Raw genomic sequence first — 20,601 nt, 5'->3', positions numbered from 1 at the left:
TGGATCAAGACACCATCCCCTTAATCAGTCATTTACCTGACATGTTCTCCTTCTCTTTTCCGGGTCCCAGCCACCCATCAGGAGGACAGAGGAGAACACTACCTCCCTGATCCCTTCAGCATCTTTCCAAGGAATGCAAAGTCCCTTTTAACATTCTTTAGTTTCCTCGTTGCAGCATCCTGGGACCCAGCCTGACTACCAATAAAAGGATAGTAGTCTTTGGTTTAATGAGCTGTGGTAGAACCTTCCTAATGTCTCTAACATGTGCCCCTGGAAGACAGCACATCTCTTTGGAGAGCGTATTTGGGTGGCAAATGAGAGCCTCAGTGCTTCCCAGTGAGGAATCCCCAATTACTAAGAATCTCTGCCCTTTTTTGGTCACACTGGTATTGATGCAGTGTCCTGGTGAGCCCCGCTCCCTTTGCTTGTTACTCCCTGCATTCCCAATGTGCTTCTCATGGCCTGTCTGCCTGAGAGCCTCGAATCTATTACTCAGGGACACTATGGGGATTGGTGGCACTGTGGGTGCTGGCGGCAGACGCCTCCTGTTTCAAGCAGAGATTAGGTCCAGACCCTTTCCTCTCGTGGGTTGTTCAGCCTTCTGTCCTGCAGGTGAGCAGCTAGATTGGCTATTTCCACTTGCAGGGTCCTCGCTAAAATGGCAATTACAATGACTTCGCTTGTGCTTTTCATATGTTTCATATTCTTTAATGTTGATTTGTAGGTTTTTTTTTTCTTTTTTTTTTTTTTTTAACCTATGCTTTCTACAATTGGAATATCTTTTTCTGCACATTGAAAAAGGTCTGTTTTCTAAGGGAATAAGACTGGCCTTTTCTTTCATTTAAGTAGTGTCTGAAGGTGGTTGGAGATGTTACATGGAAATATTTTTTTGCTTGTTTTGCGGAGTATTTCTTTCTGCTGCTTTCCTTAAAATCAAAATTGTGTTTAGTTTAAGGGTTTGCATTTTTTTTTATTGCTGTAATGTTTTTGAGCTGAGGTCAGATTAGTCAATGTAATTCTGAAGTTGAAGACATGACTGTTGTTTATAGAACTTGCTGCTGTGTGGGTTCAGTGAATGAATCACAGCACTTTACTGACATGGAGTGATATTTTCAGTGCTAAGTGGTTCTTCAGAAAAAGTAGCTAGCTAAGGCTTCAAAGACTTTAATATACTTATTTCTCTATAAAGAACTGTTGTGGATCCCTAAATTTGGAAAGGTTTGCTTAGGCTAAATCTTTCTAGGGACAAGTATTTTCAGCCCTTTGGCTACAAGTTAATACTCAAACTGCTCACTTTTCCCTCATTTCATTCATTTAAATAGCATGTGTATTAGTTGTCAATGCTTTTATCTGTAGACAGTTGTCCACCAGATGGCAGTCAAGATGAGTGCTTTAAATATTTCATTAAAAAGATTGAAAACTGAGAACGATATAGCTATGATATTCTTAGGTGCTTCTAGTTTTTTTTGGTTGGATTTTAACTTCAAGTCCTTGTGAATTTTTTCCCTATCATTACCTCCATATTTGTAGAAAAAATGCTCCTTGTATTTCAAAGTAGTTCAAGACTGATCTGAAGGATCATGACAAGACAGTATTGCAAAATGCCATCAAGCATATACTTCGCACTTTGCATCTTGCTTATTCCAATTTCTGTCAAATTGCATATTATTAATGCAGTACTTGAACATTCTTCCTTGTGAGATGAGCTCTCAGAGAATGAAAGGACTGAAGGAATAAGGCCTGTACATGTGACTTGTGATATGTTTTTATGGTGGGTCCTGATCAGATCAGCAGTTCCAGATGTGCAGAAGAGCTAGTGGTGTCAGGGGTTTTTTTGTATATCTGAAAAATGAAGGTAAGGCAGCCATGAAGAGAACGTCACACAAGTACTAACTTTGATCAACAAGACTCACTTTTTGCCTTTTCTGAAACAAGTTCTGGCTCTATGTCTGGGATAAATAGCAATTCCTATAGACATTCTCTATTTATCAGGTGAAGAGATTGAATATCCTGTGAACCTGTCTGTCAGTTTCTAGAATGGTTGTGACTGAGACATCTGCTCTGAACCCTTAAATACAGAAAGGATGATGGTATGTAACTGTTGTTTCCAGTTGGTCTGTGATGATTGGCCTAATGATGTGGTTCTCCAAACACACGACCCAAATAATCACATTCTTTCTTTTTCACTTTTTTTTCTAGGGTGCCTGAAATGATTCTTAAAATAGTATTTGATGTGCTTTAAAAAAGAAGAGCGGAAAACAGATGATTGTGCACATGATCATCCTTCTGCATCCTACTGTTTTGCTGCAATAGGAGTACCTGTGGTGTTTTTAATATCCTCTGGTTTTGAGTGATAATTATCTGTTTTCAGGGTCCATCTCTGGGACTTCAACCCCAACCCCGTTTGAATACTGTACTGATTTTAAACAGTCTTGCTTTTCACATACAGTGTGTGCTGTACAGTGATGCAGCACTGGAGTGTGAATCCCACTGACATACAGCTGTGCCTGCAGACAGCAGCATCCTTGTGTTATATGAATGTTCTGTTGGTACCCTGTATAAGTATACTATATCCCCCTCCCGTCCTCTGTAATCAAAATATGGATTTACAAGCTGAGAAGACCAGGATTTTTTTATTATTATTTTATTTTTTAAGTAAGCAGGCATGATCTTTTTGGAAATAATTACTCGAAATATATGAAACACTTAAGTCCTTATGGATAGTAGTTATTTGTATAGTAGTACGGAAGATGGGTAGTAAGTTACAGAGAAGACAATTGCACAAAGGACTTTACATTAATAAAAATTCAAAGGGGGTGAAAAACCCTTTCATAATTTTCGGGTTTATTGCAGTTGAAAATAAACACCAGATAAAAAACAGCTGAGGTGATGGAAATTATGACTGATCACAGAATGACTGTCAACTGCTGATCTTGAGCTGGTCAGAGAGAAAAAAATGTATCCCTGGTTGCATCAAGACCAAGAGAAGGTGAGGAATTACTTGCTACCCAGATTGGCAGGTGCCACCAAACTAGTGGGGATCAACAGATGCACCCAGTGGACCTGGGCAAGCTGAAAGAAGGGGCCTTCTGCAGTTCATCTGTGACATTTTCAGTGCTTCCTTAGAGTCTGAACATCTTTTTCACTGTGACTGTAACAGGCCAGCATCTTCTGGTGTATGCAATTCTTCGAGACCTTCCAGTCTAGACAGGATAAAGCCTTGAGCCATACGATCCAATCTGTGCCGATGCTTTGAACAAGACATGGAACTGGAGATGTCTTGATATGCTGTCCAACATGAATTACTATCCTATGATCCCTACTGTTTCAGATAGCAAGGGAAGTGAAGAAAGCTGGAGACTCCTCTGAATTGGAAGTATGACTATAATAGTATCAGTCTTCAAGATTAATTGAAATAGCACACTCAGCAAAGTATTTCTAGGGCAATCAGAGAACTGGAACAGGCAACAATTGTGTAGAGAAGTGTACTTTGGATTTTGTTTTCTAACTTCAGATGATCTTTGGGGGGCATGCATTAAAGGGTCATGCCTAACCAATCTGGTGGCCTTCTATGATGGAGTAGTAGTATTGGTGGACAAAGGGAGAGCAACCAATGTCATTTACCTGGACTTGGTTTCCCACCATATCCTTATCTCCGTATTGGAGAGATGTGGATTTGATTTTCGGACCACCTGATTGATGAGGAATTGGTTGAAAGGCCGTAGACATAGGGTGGTCATCAATGGCTCTATGTACAGGTAGAGGCTGGTAATGAGCGATGTCCCCCAGGGGTCTGTCTTGGGACCGGTGCTCTTTAAAATCATTGCTCAACACAGCAAAGTGCAAGGTTTTGCACTTGGGCCAGAGGAATCTCAAGCATCCCTACAGACTGGAAGGAACAGTCTTTGAGAGCAGCCTTGCAGAGAAGGACCTGGTGGTCCTGATGGATAAAAAAAACTTCACATGAGCCAGCAGTGTGCTCTTGCAGCTCGGAAAGCAAATGGTATCCTGGGCACCAACAGAAGAGGGGTGGCCAGCAGGGACAGGGAGGTGATTGTCCCTCTCTACTCTGCTCTTGTGAGACTCCATCTGGAGTACTGCGTCCAGGTCTGGAGCCCCCAGTAGAAGAAAGACTGAGAGCTGTTGGAGAGGATCCAGAGGAGGGCCACGAAGATGATCAGGGGACTGGAGCACCTCCCCTATGAGGACAGGCTGAGGCAGCTGGGCTTGTTCAGCCTGGAGAAAAGAAGGCTGCAGCCTTTCTGTGCCTAAAGGGAGCCTAGAAACAGGAGGGGAGTCAACTCTTTGAAAGGGTTGATAACAGCAGGATGAGGGGAAATGGTTTTAAGTTGAGGGAGGGAAGATTTAGGTTGGATGTCAGGGGGAAGTTCTTTACTGTGAGAGTGGTGAGGTTCTGGCACAGGCTGCCCAGAGAGGTTGTGGATGCCCCGTCCCTGGAGGTGTTCAAGGCCAGGTTGGTGAACTTGCTGAGGGTGCACTCGATCCCAGTGTCCACATTGCTGACCAAGATGTAAAATAGTGCTGGTCCCAGTACCATTCCCCAGGGAACACTACTTGTCACTGGTCTCCATTCGGACAATGAGCCACTGACCTGAACTCTGAGTATGACCATCCAGCCAATTCCTTATCCAGCTAGTAGTTTGTCCATCAAACCCATATTTATTCTATTTATGATGAGCCACCTCCCAGGCTGCACCAGATCCCCTCTTCTTGCGGTCCCCCCCGAGGGCACGGACGGTTGTTTTTGGGTTGTTTTTTATTTTTATTTTTAGCCACCTTTTTGTTGTTTTTGAGTTTTTAGAAGGTTTTTCACTCATGGTTTGAGCAGCCCCCGGTGCTCTACCAAACAAATATTCTACCAAACAACTCTAAAGAAAGACACCAACATGTCATGAGATATAACCATGCCCATGAAGCTACACTGTGGTCTGAAAGATGTGAGAGGTGGCCCTTCGCTTTCTGTCAGTCCTATCTCTGCCAACAAGCTGCTTTTCAGTTGTGCTGCAGGGTCATGAGCTGTGATGTACACAGGACAGCATCCAGCACTTTGCAGAAGTTCAGCTAGATGTCATCAGTTGCTCTTCCTTTATCCACTGATGCTGTAACTCCATCATAAAAGGCCACCAAGTTTGTCAGGCACGATTTTTTTCTTGATGAAGCTATGTTGGTTACCACCAGTCATCTGATCTTGACTTTTAATGTGCTTTAGTAGGGCCTATAGGAGGATCTGTTCCATGATTTTGCAAGGCACAGAGGTGAGACTGACCAGCCTGTAGCTTCCCAGATCTTTTTTTTCCTTCTTGAAAGTGGGGGTTATGTTTCCCCTTCTCCAGTCAGTGGGAATTTCACCAAACTTGACCTTGAAAGGCCGTGACCTTTCAAATATGATGGATTGCAGCTTGGCAACTTCATACATCAGGTCCCTCATGACTAGTGGATGCACCTTGTTGGATTCCATGGACTTGTGCACCCTCATATTCTTTAGATGGTCTTGATGGTACCTGATGTTGCTGGTTAGTGCTTACACTGAGTCAAGGGCTTTTCAGTTTCTCATGCTGCTGTACCAGTATGGGGCCTAGGGATACACAGGGAACTGGGAGGGGACAGAATGAACCTAATGATCCAAGCTGGCCAAACAGTTATTCCATACCATCATATGGTGTCATGCTAACCTAGAGCAGTGGGGAATTTGATGGGGACTGCTGCTGCTCAGGGACTGGATGGGTATTGATTGGCTGGTGGTTACCGAGTACAGTGTACATCACATTGTTCCGGTTTTTATTTTTTTATTTTTTTTTATTTTCCTTTATTAAACAATCAAATTAAACAAATTCTTGCACTTCATTTTCAATTCTCTCCCCTGTCCCACTTGCAGGGGAGCAAACAACTGTATGGTGCTCAACTGGCTGCTGAGTTAAACCACAACACATTGTCAGTGGGTCAGCATAAAGTGTATGTTCCTCCTTGATATAGAACAAACTGAGACTCTTTCAGACTACATGGTAGTACGTGGTTTTTATTTTTTTTACTTTTTGTTAGCAAGTTCAGTAATTGATTGTAAGCAGTACTGTTTAGCTGTTCTGAGTAATAGCGACACAAGAGGGAGATATTGTGACAGGTCACAATTTTTACCTTAGTAACACTACATATGGTTGTTACTTGGTAAGATTTGGACGTCTGTGTTTGGTCCATAGTAACTGTCAAAGATAAACATATATGTTGTTGTTCTTTGTGTGATGGTTTCGCATGGGTAGGCAACTAAACCCTTCTATGCTGCTTGCTCTACTGACCCTCCTCAAAAGAAGAGGGGGAGAAAATACAGTGGAAAAAAAATCTCACGGGTTGAAATAAGTATAATTTAGTTAGGTGAAAAAGTGGAGAAAAAAAAGTAAAGATGACAGGGAAGCAACGTGAGAGAAACAACTGTTCTTTACTTCCCATCAGGTAGTGATGTTCAGCTGTACCTTGTGAAGCTTAACTGAGAGGACAGGCGTTCCTATAACAAGACTGCCCTTCTCCTTCTCTTTTCCCCGCTTTTATTGCTCAGTGTGGCACTGCATGGTGTGGGATATCCCTCTGGGGAGGAGCTGCCCTGTCTGTATCCCTTACCCACCTCCTGCCCACCCTCGGCCTCTGTTTTTGGGGCTGGAGAGAGCCTTGGTGCTGTGCCTGCACCGTTCAGCCTCAGCCAAACATCAGTGTGACTTCAGCACTGCTCCAGCAACAAGTGCAGAGCTCAGCGCCGTGTGGCTGCTCTGGGAAAGTGGACCCCCTGCACCATACTGATGATTTAGTTCTCTCATAGCAAATTTTTACTTTCTGTGAATATATTGTGTACGTTTAGGTTCAGACGTTGGCAACAACACTTATAAGCACAATCACTCCAGATTTTTAATGTTGTGTTTCAGTATGCTTTCTCAAGGGTGGTAGCCAATAAGCAACAGTAGAAGTGTGTTTTCCTAATGTTTATCTGCTTTTTCTTTTTTTTTCTTTTTTCCAAATTTTTATTTATTTAAAATGTTCAAATCTAGTTAGGCAATTTAGGGTATAGTTCAGTAGTGCCTGAAGTATAAGTGTTGAAGGTTTTTCATTTTATACTATTAATTTTCTTCAAAGTATGTCTACATTTTTAAGTACCTCTAAATGTAGTGAGCTTGGTTTTTATTACTCTCCATTAAACAGAAATGAAACTGTTGCAGTAAGGAAGGATATTTAGAGGAGCTACTTTCTGTTCAAGGGATTCAAGTTCCCTGTTTAGACAGACTGAACAAGTCAGTTGGAAGCCAGAGATAGTACTGAAAATGTTTCCTCTTAAGCACCTAAACAGTTCTACAACTCTGATTTATGAGGTAGTGAGGCCCTGGCACAGGCTGCCCAGAGAAGCTGCGGATGCCCCATCCCTTGAGGTGTTCAAGGCCAGGTTGGATGGGACCCTGGGCAGCCTGAGCTGGTGAATGCAGCTCTGCCCACAGCATGTGGGATGTGGAACTAGATGATCTCTAAAGTTCTTTCCAACACAGGCCATACTATGATTCAGTGATAATACTAATGAACCTGCTGTTTTTTCTGGAGACTTGCAGACATGTTAAAGTGGTGCTCTGCAACAAACAACCAAAGCCATTGTAAGGGAGAATAAATGCAGCCTTGCTTTCTGTTTTGATAAAGGAATTTGAGAATAGGTTTCAAGATAGAAAAAAAAAATTACCAGTTTTTTGTATACTTGAGACTCCAATTTCAGTCAATATAAATTCATTATGTGCAAGTTTTCAAAGGAAGATATAGAGTTGTGATCAGATATTCAACTCAAAAAATTGTCTCTCAACTGGACTTTTATAAGACGCCTGTTACCAGAAAAAAAAATTCCCTCACTTCACAATTAAGCCTTATTCATGTCATCACTTTTTTTTTTTTTTTTTTTTTTTTTTGGCAGTATGTACATTTGTGAGCATCTCTTTTTAAGGATGAAGCACAGGAAGAGTAAAATTTCATAAAAAATCTCTGACCAGCACTTTGAGAGCTCCCTAAGAATTGCAGCCACTGCCAGTAAACTAGCCTGATATGCATTAACTTCTTCATGTATTTTATGTGTTATCCATATAGTCTGTACTGTTGGTGTGGTACTGTGCTTCCTACACTTTTATTTGGAGAAGTGCTGTCAACCATGTCACCTTCAAAAGGTGCCCACTCTAGAAATACAAATCTTTTTGAAGCTGTGCATGGCATGTAGGAAGAGAGGAATATCTGTATAAAAGGTCATTCTTAGGTATGAGGCTTTTCCACTTTTTTGGTCTTTTTTGAAACGTTTGTTTTTAAGAAACTCGTTCTTGATGTTGGTGATTGTTATTTCTATATGGGCTCTCTTTGTAAGAGGAAATTTTTGTATCTTTGTAATAAGGAATCATTGCTCATTGTGTTCTCATTATGGGAAATTAGAGGAAATGGCATTGTGTAGTCCTTTCATTAAAGTCACATGAGGTTCTCAGTAATTCCTTTAGCCTGCTTGTACAAATGGGTATAATTATATTTCCCTGCCTTTGTAATCGTAGTAAAAGGTTTGGGAAGCCTGAGTTACCGTAGGATGAAAACATCTTAAATGTTACTGTAGTAAGCCTCTGAAGGCAAGGCTCCCTTCTTTGCCAGCATTTTAACTGATTGCAATTACAGCTGATGTGTTGGTGTTGCAATACGTTAAGGGAAGATGTGACGGGAAGGAAGTATTGCGAAGTTCCGTATTCTATTCTGAAATGGATAACGGCTTTGTGGCCTCTTTAGGAAAACACCTGATTCTTTTCTTGAGGAAAAATAATATTTCCAAGAACAGATTAAGACCATGTGCAAATAATTAAAGTAATCTAGATTTAAAAATCCTTCTGTATATGTTAAATATGGACATTTGCTTGCTGCATAACATGGCAAATAGCGTATTTCTTACCCATCCTATTAGTTTTGGTCAGCTTGTATGTCTTCTGCTAAATATATATCAAACTAAAATGATATAGTTGTGCTTTTTTGTGGCATATTATAAAATTGTGGTAGTCTTGGTCAATGTGATTCAGTGAAACTAAGGCCACAGGCATAAATCAGGAGTTTAAAAACATCGTTTAGAGGGTGCTGCTGTTGTGAAAAGCATTTTTTGTTATTTTAAAATGAAATCCAAGAAGAACATTACTGATTTGTTTATATACAGTACAGGATCTGACTGTTCGCAGTGAATTTTCACCCCCCCCGACAAATTCAATCAGATGGACACTCACTGCAGAACTACACACAAATAAGTGAAAATAAATCAATGAAAGACCACAGCAATCCTTCCTCTTTACACTCAGAGGAATGAGGCACCAGGGCATCAGCCATCAAGCATATCAACCTAATGTGTGATACAGCACAGAGTTAGCTTGTACAGAGACTAGTACTGGCACCAGCAGTGAGTCAGAATTATCAGTGGGACAAAGGTGAGACTGTGGGCATTGCCATCTTTTGTGGGCCTGTATTGCTTTAGAGCTGTAGCTTTTACAAAATGATAATAGTACATCTTCATATGCAGAATTAAATTTTATCCTGTTACAGACAGGAACAGTATTATTCTTAAAATGATCCTTTCCATCATGCATTATTGCTATGCAGTCATGTATTTTTTGTGATCTCATTATGAAGTACTGTAAATGCAAGCTCAGTTTTCACTGTGACTTTTACCATCATGCTACCCATCTCCCATCATGCTGATCCACCAAATCTGAAATTATATCCATTTGTATGTTACCGTGCAATTAAGCTGTATGTTCTCAAGCACTTAAACTTTCTAACTGTGAGTGAAAACTACTGGTTTTATTTTCCGTTGTGAATACCAGGAAAGTCTTTTTTTCAAATATGCACCATTGTCCTTTTAGTAGTGAGAAGCATGAAATAGGCTATATTTAGGAACTACACTTCTGGTGAAAAAATATTAAAACAGTAAGGTACAAACTGCTTTTATGCTAATTCTTTTCCAGCTACAAAATCTGTCCACAAGGATTGTGGCATTACTGCTACAACAGTAAAATCAAGTCTTTGTTAATTGAGTCTTCTTATACAGGCCATATTAGCATGCTGTAATTCAAGTTGGCTTAATAATGTAAACAAAGATTCCTTTACAAACTGATGATACCATGTTTTTCTGCTTCCTCCTGCAATTACATTATGATCGCAAGTTCATGGGAAGATGAAATTATGGCTTTGGTATTTGAATTAGTCAATACCCTACCCCAAGTGTGGGGAAAGAATGGCTTTCAAGAGAATGGTTCATCAAGGTCTTACTGAGATGCCTCCATAGCAACATAGAAGAAAAAAAAAAGTATTGCCGTAAGGGCTGGGAGCTGGATAGCTGTAGGCAGAATGGAAATAGATGGAAGTGTGGTTTCGTTGATTTTGTAAGTTTTGCATTCCAGTTGTATGGGGCAAAAGTTGATGTACATGCAACTTAATGAGGCAAAGGTTTTAAGTGCTTCCAAAAATCACAATTCCCAATGCCTGGTGATTTCTCACATATTGGGGTGACTTTTAGAAAAAGTTACATAACTTTCATTGTCCCCCTCTCACACACACTTTTCCTAATACATCAGTGCATCTTCAACACCATTTCAGAGTTAAAACCAACTTAATGAAAACTCTGTTTTGTGTCACGCTTGCTTTTATCAAGAGCGCACCTTTAAATTCTGCAAGGTCAAATTACAGTGAAAATGCACCTCATTTTCCCAGATAATTGCACAATTCTCTGTTCTGTGCCAAATGTTAATTCATACAGGCTCACAGTAAGTGTGCAGTGATTAATATCTTTATAGCATGTGGCGATAATACAGAAGATAAATACTTCTCAAAGTATCAAACAGAGCTATTGTGATGTAAAAAATTAATGGGTGATCAGGATCAGATTTTAGCAGTAGTTCTTCAGTGTCCTGTCTCATTCTACCTATATGGGCAGCACACATTCCTTCCTCTAAGGAGTAGCACCTGAGATCTGTCCTTCAGTCTCTGAAGCAGCCATCCATGAACTGCCAGCTCACTAGCCAAAAGAACACAGGAGCAGAAGAGAATACAGTCAAAACACTGAGTCTTCCTTTCAAGAGTATTTTCTTCCCTGAAGTTCCAGGAATAGCAGCTTCGCTCTTTTCCCATCCTCACAGCAGAAGAGTTTGTCCTTTAAAACACTAGCACAAAAAGCATAAAAGCACCCCCAAGTGTCAGTGTGACAACACATCTTTTGGCATGATTACTGTTATACTCTAAAGGTTTCCAGACTTCTATGGCAAATCATTTTTGGTAAATCACATCAACTTTTTTTTTTCTGTAAGATGCATTTTCCCTCTCCTATTAAATCATTACAGATGGTGGTAACTGGAACAGTTATTGCTGCTTTCATTAAGTGTCCTCTGCATCCTGGAATGTCCTAAGTGCTACAGCCTCCATGAAAACATTTTAAACAAAGGAAGCTTTAATTAGAGCATGTACCTAGTCTTCAGGCAGTCAGAAGGATGGCTGGAAATTTTAAAATGTTTAGCAAGTGAGTAACTACTTTTATTAGGTCTGGTATAATTTTTCATATTACTTTAAAACATCTTTTAAGTAATGTAAGTTAAAAAAACAATGTACTGTACTAATATGTTGATACAGGCAAATAATAGGTCAAGTTCAAGGTTCCTGAGCAAACAATGTGAAAAAGAGTTATAGAATTACAGAATGATTTGGGTTGGAAGGGACTTCAAAGATCATCTAGTTCCAACCTCCCAGTGTAGGCAGGCTTGCCAACAACTAGATCAGGCTGCTGACAGCCCCATCCACCCTGGCCTTGAACACCTCTAGGGACGGGCATCCACAACCTCTCTGAGCAGATTGTTCAAGCACCTCACCGCTCTCTCTGTGAAAACCTTCTCCCTGACATCTAATCTAACTCTCCCCTCCTTCAGTTTAAAACCATTTTCCCTTGTCCTATCATTATCCACCTGTGTAAAAAGTTTATAATCATCCTTTAAATATTCGAAGGAGAAGTCTCCCCAGATCCTTCTCCTCTCCAGGCTGAACAAGCCCAGCACCCTCATCCTGCCTTCACAGGAGAGGTGCTCCAGCATTCTGATCACCCTCATGGCCCTGCTCTGGGCCCTTCTCAAAAGCTCTGTGTCCTTGATTTGGGGTCCCCAGTCCAGGGTGCACTACTGCAGATGGACCCCATGAGAGCAGAGAGTGACAATCATCTCCTTCTCACAGCTGTCCATCCCTCTTTGATGCACTGGCCTTCTGGACATCAAGTGCATAGTGCTGACTCATGTTAAGTTTTTCATTTACCTGGACCCTAAGTCCTTCTTGGCAGGGCTACTCTCAAGTTCTTACCCCAGTCTGTATACACATCTGGGATTGCCCTGATCCAAATGCAACACCTTGTACTGGGCCTTGTTAAACTTCATTAGGTTGATATGGTCCCACCTTTTGCCAAGGTCCCTTTGGATGGCATCCTTTCCTCTGCCATATCAACTCACCACTTAGGCTGGTGTTGTGTGGAAACTTGCTGCGGCTATGCTCAATCCCATCATTTTTGTAATTGATAAAGATGCTCAAGAGTACCAGTCCTACGATGGATGCCTGGAGGACACCATTCGTGATCAGCTTCCATCTCAGCGGTCATTTACCACAACGCTTTGGCTGTGGCCATCCAACCAGTTCCTTATGCATCGAATAGTTCCTCTCTTCGAACCATATCGCTCCAATTTAGACATAAGGATGTACTATGGGAACACATCAAAGGTCTTGCAGAATCAAGGAGAGTGTAGGTTATAGTCTTAATCTTTTTGCTTCATCACAGTTCTGTTTTATATCTAATAGCAAAATAGAGGGGAAATTTCAAAATATTGTGGTACCAACTTATTAAAATTTCTGTTAATAGCATGGGAAACATCAGTGCAGTGCAGTTTTACCAGATGAGAAACAGATGATTAAGAGATGGCAACACTGTTTCAAAACTAATAGGAGAATCAGTAGGCTACCCTCTGAGATGGTGGATATGGGTAGCTGGCTGAAGAAGTGAAGGCTCAGGGCTGCTCTGAAAGTTGAAGTGGATGCTCAGGTGCAGAGTGTAAATGGCTGCTCTGCAGGAAAAAGATGAACAAACAGGAGCTAGATGGCACACCAGCATACCAACAGCATGGCCTGAAGTGTTGGGTTTTTACTTGGAGGATTTTATTCGGTCAATCAGCCTGCTCATTTTCCAACTGGAATCAGGAGAAAGTAGTGGCATTGTATATTTGCAGAGGGAAAAAAAAAGCAATTGCAGCTTAAATTGCTGACAGGTAGCAGATTCATGGAATCACAGAACCATTAAGTTTAGAAAGACTAGTAAGATCATGTAGTCCAATCATCAGTCCATGTCTATAGTCACTCTAGACCATGTCACTCCATGTGACAGCTACCCTTTGCTTGAAAACCTCTAGGAAAAACCTCCAAGGTCACTCAGGGCAGCCTGTTCCAATACCTCATCTCTCTTTCTGAGAAGTATTTCCTAATATCCAACCTGAATCTCCCCTGGAGCAATATAAGACCTCTCTTCCTATTTTTGTTACCTGTAAAAAGAGGCTGCCCCCCACCTCACCACAACCTTCTTTCAGGTAGTTGTAGAGAGCAATAAGGTCTCCCCTGAGCCTCCTCTTCTCCAGACTGAACAATCCCAGTTCTTCAGCCACTCCTTGTATGATGTGTGCTCCAGACCTTCCATGAGCTTTGTTGCCTGTCTTTGACATGCTCCAAATTGTGCAGATGTGCAGACAGAGTGTTGGAAACTGATATGAACAGGTCTGCAGCTTGCTTGCTACAGATGTGTGGGCTGGTTGTGACTTCTTTAAACACCGAAACTAAACAAAACAGCATTTATTTACTTCTCTAATAAGTAAATAGGTATGATCCCCCCTTAGCAGGCTGGTCCCATTTCTGCACATAGACTGTTGGACTGGGAAAAGCAGGGAGAGTGAGCATCCTGACTAGGGACAGGTCCTGGAGATGGGGGAGATGGGGTGGAGGCATGCTGGGGAAACACTGATGACAGTGAGCAGCCACGGACAGAGAGGCAGCACATCTCCCAGATAGCATCCGTCTCTGAATCCAGATCAGTATGTGACAGGCAGCGGTGGTGGGCCTGAGCTAGGGCCAGGTGAATCTGTTACGGGTTCTAGCTCTGACCTCACCGGCTTCAAAACAGCCTCCTGCATCTGCATGGGCAGTGGCTTCTTGTCTGCTCTGACTTCCCGGGGAAGCTAATCCAACATTAACACGTCAAACTAGCAGGGATCTCTTCTGGGCAGGGGCAAGACTGCTGGATGGCATCGGCATTGATTACAAAAGTGCATTATCTGTTCTCAGGGAAAGTCTTCTTAGAAAGGGTTGTGGACGCTTATCAGGAGGCGTATTTCTGGGGACTATGTCATTCCATTTGCACAGCATCTCGCATAATTGCAATCTTCCTTCCAACTCCTGTTCCTTTTATTCCGTTTTATGTGGCTGATGGCCGTCATTAGTTGGCACGCATCTGCAAGCTTTGAAGGGGATCGTATTTATTCCAAACGGCACCGATGACCTAAATAATGCATGAGGCGCGTCCCTGAGCGTTCATCAGCGGCCATGACCCAGCCCTCTTGTTTCACTGCACACGTTGATGCAATTTAAAGACGGTGTGTATCAACACGCGTTACAGCGCTGATGTACTTAAGCGCTTTGGAAGCAGCGTCAGATGGGTGCCAGCGCGCCCACCATCGACAGCTGCGGAAGCCGCGGCCGGGTGGGACACTGCTGGGTCGGTATCTGCCCCGGCCCGGCAGGTGGTGAGGGCGGGCGGGAGGCGGGAGGCGGCGCCGGGGCCCGGGGGGCTCCGCCAGGCGGGAGCTCGCTCTTCTGTCGCGGCGGCGAGGGGAGCAGCTCGCCGCGGCGGGCCGCCTTCTCTCAGGGTTACAGGAAAAAGCGTAGCCGCGCCGCACCCGCCGACTTCCTATTGTGTGAGATCCCTTGGCCGCCCGGAGCCGAGCCGGGCTCCGCCGCGGTAGGTCCCGGCGCTTTCGGCGGGAGGAGCCGGCCCGGCGCCGCGGGGCCGTCGCACGCTGCAGCCGCGCCGCGCGGCGGTGGCGGTTGTTTCTCTGACGCCCCGGGACGTGAGAGCTGAGAGTCGTGGCTGAGCTGCCGGCTTGCTTGCTTTGGGAAAGAACGCGTAACGCTCGGCAGTGGCTTTACCCGACGTGTTTCGGGCTGCTGAGACGCGGCCCCGCGCTGTGTCTGTGCGCGCACGCTTTGTGCCCCGAGAGCCGTCGTCGTTTCCTGTTTCGGATCTGTCACAGGTATCGCCTGCACGCAGAGCGGGGCACCGCGCGTCTGTGGCGTCTGTGTGCCAGCTGTTAAAATAGACGCCTAAAAAAGCCTGAGCACAACTTCTGAGCTCTGTTTCTGAGAGGCTTCGTTACTTGGTTCCCTAGGCAGAGCACGGAGCAGTCGGCTGGGGTTCAGTCTGAATGTTAGTTAGCGTTGACTTGGTCTATCGTTGTAACTGTGAATCCGATGGATGATTTTTTGCATTCTTGGGACGTGTAGCATCTTCAAGTAAAAAACTGTTGTACTGGCAGACCTCCAGATCGAGTTGATTGTAGTAGTTGGTTTCGTTCTGTAGTTCTGTCAGCCAGCACTTTGAGCTGAAATATGATAGTATTGTTGGGATGAGTTTACTGTGTTAGTAGTAAACAGAAGAAAAATGGGTTGTATGGATGCGCCGTGTTAGCAAGGTGGTCAGCATTTTGTTGTGTCATCCAGACTTGTTCTTTGTTAGATAACACTTGGAATCAAAGCACAGAGTATACTCAGTAGAACAGAGAGCTGCCTCCTCTGCTGGGGACAGAGGATGGTGTGCTCAGACATTCAGTAGTGGGAAGGGTGCTAAGAGCCTGGTGGGGCTCTTGTATTCCTTAACGTGATGAGTGAGGGGATCTGGTGCCCCACAGAGGAAGATGAAGGATCTGGTGAAGATGAGCTGTGCAGAGGTTTCCCTGTTACATCATACACGTGCTGCGTTCATGCAGCAGAGTCTGCACGAATGCCTGCTTCCTCCGTGTCCAGCTCCAACTACTTGAAGAGTTCGTCCACTGGGTAGGAAGGCTGTGAAACAGAGCGTAATTTTTACCGTCATGTGAAGTTGATATGAGTACATTTAGGTATCCGCATATGGAAAAGCAAAGGGATGTTTGGAAATGCAAGGTCAGCTTCTTAACCACTCTACAAAAGATTCAGGATGAAATGGCGCATATTATCTATATTCCAAATTAATTACAAAAAAACAGGATAAAGTATTGCAGTGAGTTGTACAAATGCAAAACTCACTATGAACCGTGTCTGTAAGATGAGTTTATAACAATCTAGAATACTGATTGAATCTCTTTTTTAGAATAGCTGTGGTATGAGGGTTGGTAAACTGCACAGTCATGGTCATCTTTTCTTAAAGTTACATTTTATTCTCGTCTTGTTCTCTTTTCCTCTTCTATCTGTGAGAGCACAGGTTTACCTGCATGGTCCTCCCTGTTCCTGTAACATGCGTAGCACTGTGGTGGGTAGCAACTGCAAGGTTGTGCACAGTGGACAAACGCTTTGAAGTAGTACAGAAAATCTTCCCTCTTATGTATGGCCTGACGTGTATCTCTCATGAACTTCAAATTAAAACAGTTCCCAGATTTGGGAGGTAAGAAAGGGATTTGGATCTGGCTTGTGAAAAAAACCTCTCTGTTCGTGAGAGTTCTACCTTTATTTAAAGGGCAATGCATGAATCCTTCTGCAGGAGCCATCCACATTTCTCATCTGGCAGAGATGTCTGTTCTGTCCTGCTATCCACCTTCCTTTGAGTGACTGTGCCCAAGGAAAGAGTACAAAGGCGACTACCTTATCTAGTAATGGGCTATGGACTGGAGATATGTGACAAAATAATCTCTCAGTGTATACGCTAACATTTGTGGTTCCTCAAACAGTAAAGCTAAGAAGAAAACTTCCAGATCAAACCTGTACACAAGGTCTATTTAAAACAGTACTCAAAAGTTTCTTCTTTTTTCATGGATAAAAACAAAGAATGACCTGCAGTGTCAATATCTCTAGTTCTCTCTGGTAATTGCCAACAGTCACTTAGGGTAGTATTGTTGTCCTGGCCATTCTTTTAGAGATATTTCTCAAATTCTATCTGATTGTGTACTTAAAATGAAAAAAAAAAAAAAAGTGACCTTAATATCATATACAACATTTTATATCAAAATGTGTTAATATGCTGCTAAATAATGTTCTATACCGAAGAAAAGGGTTTCTCAGAACAAGTTTATCATTTGTAACTCTAATGTATGCTAAACAAAGTAATATTATCTGCAGTTATTGACGGAACTGACCTTGCCTGGCCAACACGTGATTCAGGATTTTTGAACAAAAGTATCTTATCATGTTGTTCCTATTTTTTATTTAACTAATTCTATTTAGAGAATGACAGAAGAAGATGTCTTTCCTGCTTTTTCAGATTCCAGTCAATTTACAACTTGTAAATTAAAATGTCATTGAACTTTCTGGATGCAGCATTTTTTATTTTTATTGTTTGCTATGATATCTAAGGAACAAGTTGCTGTGGCTTCAAGGAGCTCTGCTCCACATTACCCTTTGGATTTTTCCATAAACTTCCTGTTTCCTCAATAAATCCGTATTGTTTGAATAATACCAAGAATTTATTCTAGTGATTTTAATAGATGATGGTAGCAAACTGGCATAATTTCAAATACAAATAGGTTTATTTTTCAAGAGAGAATGTGCTCAGCTTCTTTGGCTTGAATTTCTATTTAACTGAAATATTAAAATGTTAATTCTTATTCTTCCTGGACTGAGGTTCAGCTAGCTACTTGGTTAGAGACTACAGGCTATGAAACCAGTGTGTTTAGGATCATTTGCTGTGGCGTCTGCTGCTTTTCCCATGAATGGTCTTGTCAAAGTGCAATTTGTACAGCTTACGGATGTCAGAAAGGGCATAAACTCTCCCTCACTTCTGCTGATTCCTCCAGTTTGTTTTTTTTTCTGCTCTGACCTGTGTAGATGATCTCTGTTCTTCCTCCTCTGATACCCACTGATACTCATCCTTGGATTTGGTCCTGGGAGCTGATGCTTCTGCAGCCTGTTTTCTAGGAAGGGGACTGGAGTTCATATTTGGAACTTCAGGCATTCTGTGCCTGAAATGTCCTCGTTCCCCCCTGGATTTTGTAAATACTAACAGATTTGAATAGCGGAGTTTGGGACACTTATGTTTATAGCTTTTCCAAATGAGTCTGTTTCCACATTAATTCACTGGTATAGCTCAGGCCTGGGTTCCTGGCAGTCAGCATTGACTGATGAGGTATAGAACAGAGGCTGTCTCTGTCTATGGTGGCTGGAGATGCTACAATTGCTACTAAAGTCTCAATAAAAGACACCAACAACTATTCAGTTTTTCTGTATTAGGGTTGCTGTAAGCATTATGTTGGTAATTAGTAAGAAGGAGTACCTTGCTAGATTTGAACTGTTAGAAATTCTTGAAGAGCTTATGTTTTGTGTAGGCTAAAGACATACTGCCAGTTCAATTTATAAATGTACTGTGATTTTTATTAATGGCATAACACCTACATTGCGTGCAGAAGTATGTGTTTGTATTGTTAAAAATAATCTTAGAATTAGATTTGAATGGAAAAAGCTTTCCTATCCTGAAAGAAGGGAAATATTATTGGAGGAGTAGCACTACATGGAAAACATGGGAAAAAGTTGTTGTGGGTCATTTTTTCCTTTGGCTTCATCATATATTTATGCTATAATTATTGCAAATATCTTAAATTTCAAAATTAAAAATGGAAACCCTGAGGCTTTGTTGATGTAACAGGTTTATCAAGCACATTACTTTTTTTTTTTTTTTTTTTTTTTTGAGTGTGACCTTCATTGAGTTTCCCCCTTTGTGCCGGAAATTTCATTATGATGAATTAAATTTTTAAATAGCTCTTATTGAAGAAAACAGTTATGTTCATGCTGTTTCTTCACTGATCTGATTTTAGCTTTTGTAGTTGTCTTTCACAAACTGACAGAATGACCGAGGTTGGAAGAGTCCTTTGGGTCCATCTCTTTCAACCCCAGCTCCAGCAGGGACATCCAGATCAGGGTGCCCAAACGCACATCCAGGTGGCTTTTGGAGATCTCCTGGAAGGAGTCTCCACAGCCTTTCTGGGCATCCTGTGCCCAGCCACCCTTATGGTAAAGGAGTGCTGATGCTTAAACATGTTCCTCCACAGGTGAATGACTGCACTTCTTGTTGAACACTGTAAAGCTGTCCGGTCTGTTGAGGTCCCTCTGGATGGCAGCACAGCTCTCTGGTATATCAACCTCTTCCCCTACTTTTGGGTCATCTTTAAGTGAAGCATTTCTGAGTTTATGGTGTGACTTGTTCATCACTAGACAGTTCTTTCAATTCTTTTACATGTGTCTTGAACAAGTTATCAGCCAAACTACTATTTAGTCATGTGTGATTACAGTGATAACCACATAAGATGTAAGCAGATCTGTAACCTGATGAGTTGCTACACTGATTTCTGACATCTTGTAATTTGCACCCTGAGTAACCAGCTGCTAAACTGGGAAGGCAGAAAGAGGTGCTGTTACAGCATCAGTACTGAACCAACCTAACAGCTTACAGCGGAGAAGAAACATTGTAGGATCTCCCTAGATTCTCTGCATTTCTCTATTTCAGCAAACTCAGGTACTTGTAAAACCACTTATATTTGCTACTTAACAACAACAACAACAACAAAGTTATTTTAGCAAGTGGAAGTGTGTGACTGTGTGATGTGCACTAGAGGAGCACTAGAACAGAACAGAAAGCTGGATGTGGGTAGAGGACAAGGAGATTGCTGAGTATATATGGGATCTTTGATCTTTGTTTAATCTTTTATGTAAGTGCAAGGAACCAGAATATTTTGAAGGCTTGTAACCTGGCTGGATTGCAGCTGGATTTCCCATGCGTGGGCTTCTTAGCACTGTGTTCCACTGCAGTAGAATTTGCAGTAGTTTGGGATATTTTTGGCATAAGCATAACTTGGAAATGGGTTTATGACCTCCCTGTGCTTTTAAGTCTCAATTGCTCATTAAGAGTGTGGGAGTGTGGGATTGCTAGGGTAAGACTGGTCATAAAAATATTTTCCCTATTCTTGGAAGTGCCTAAACTCTTTTTTGGTTGAAAGGCAGCCTCTGTCTCGTGCCTTCAAAAATACAGAACTGGCATGCTAAGATTTCAGTAGAAACTGTTAGCATTTTGAAAAATTCCATGGGTATAAAAGAGATTTACAGTGGGAAATGTGAAGCATACTTAATAGGTCTTTATAGGCCTTTTTATTTTTATTTTTTTTTAATATGTCAGATTGTTCTCTTTCTCTGTGCTAAGAGTTTTTGCATCCTTCGAAGCTTTAACCAAGTTGGTTCTTCTGCTCATACTCTCTTCTCTTTATTTCTCACATTTTTTTTTGCATGTGATCAATACAGTAATTTAATTTCCAGAAG

At 42.0% G+C, this 20,601-nt stretch overlaps 1 protein-coding gene across 3 annotated transcripts in view; it reads left to right on the top strand.

Moving 5' to 3' along the window:
• Window positions 1-14,724: 14,724 nt before the first annotated feature.
• The window catches only part of IL31RA (interleukin 31 receptor A), a 41,718-nt gene continuing 35,841 nt past the window's right edge, over window positions 14,725-20,601 (top strand). Inside the window, exon 1 of one of the 3 annotated variants that reach the window (XM_090131599.1) lies at window positions 14,725-14,827. In XM_090131599.1, coding sequence (XP_089987725.1) covers window positions 14,765-14,827 — 63 coding nt within the window. In that variant the 5' untranslated portion in view covers window positions 14,725-14,764. The other 2 variants (XM_090131600.1, XM_031609490.2) reach the window with 2 other exon arrangements.

The sequence above is a fragment of the Phasianus colchicus genome, chromosome Z (genome assembly GCF_987193195.1).
Source record: "Phasianus colchicus chromosome Z, bPhaCol1.hap1.1, whole genome shotgun sequence".
In the NCBI taxonomy this organism is placed as follows: Eukaryota; Metazoa; Chordata; class Aves; order Galliformes; family Phasianidae; genus Phasianus; species Phasianus colchicus.
Note: the sequence above shows the minus strand (reverse complement) of the source record. Positions and strands in the feature narration are given on the sequence as shown.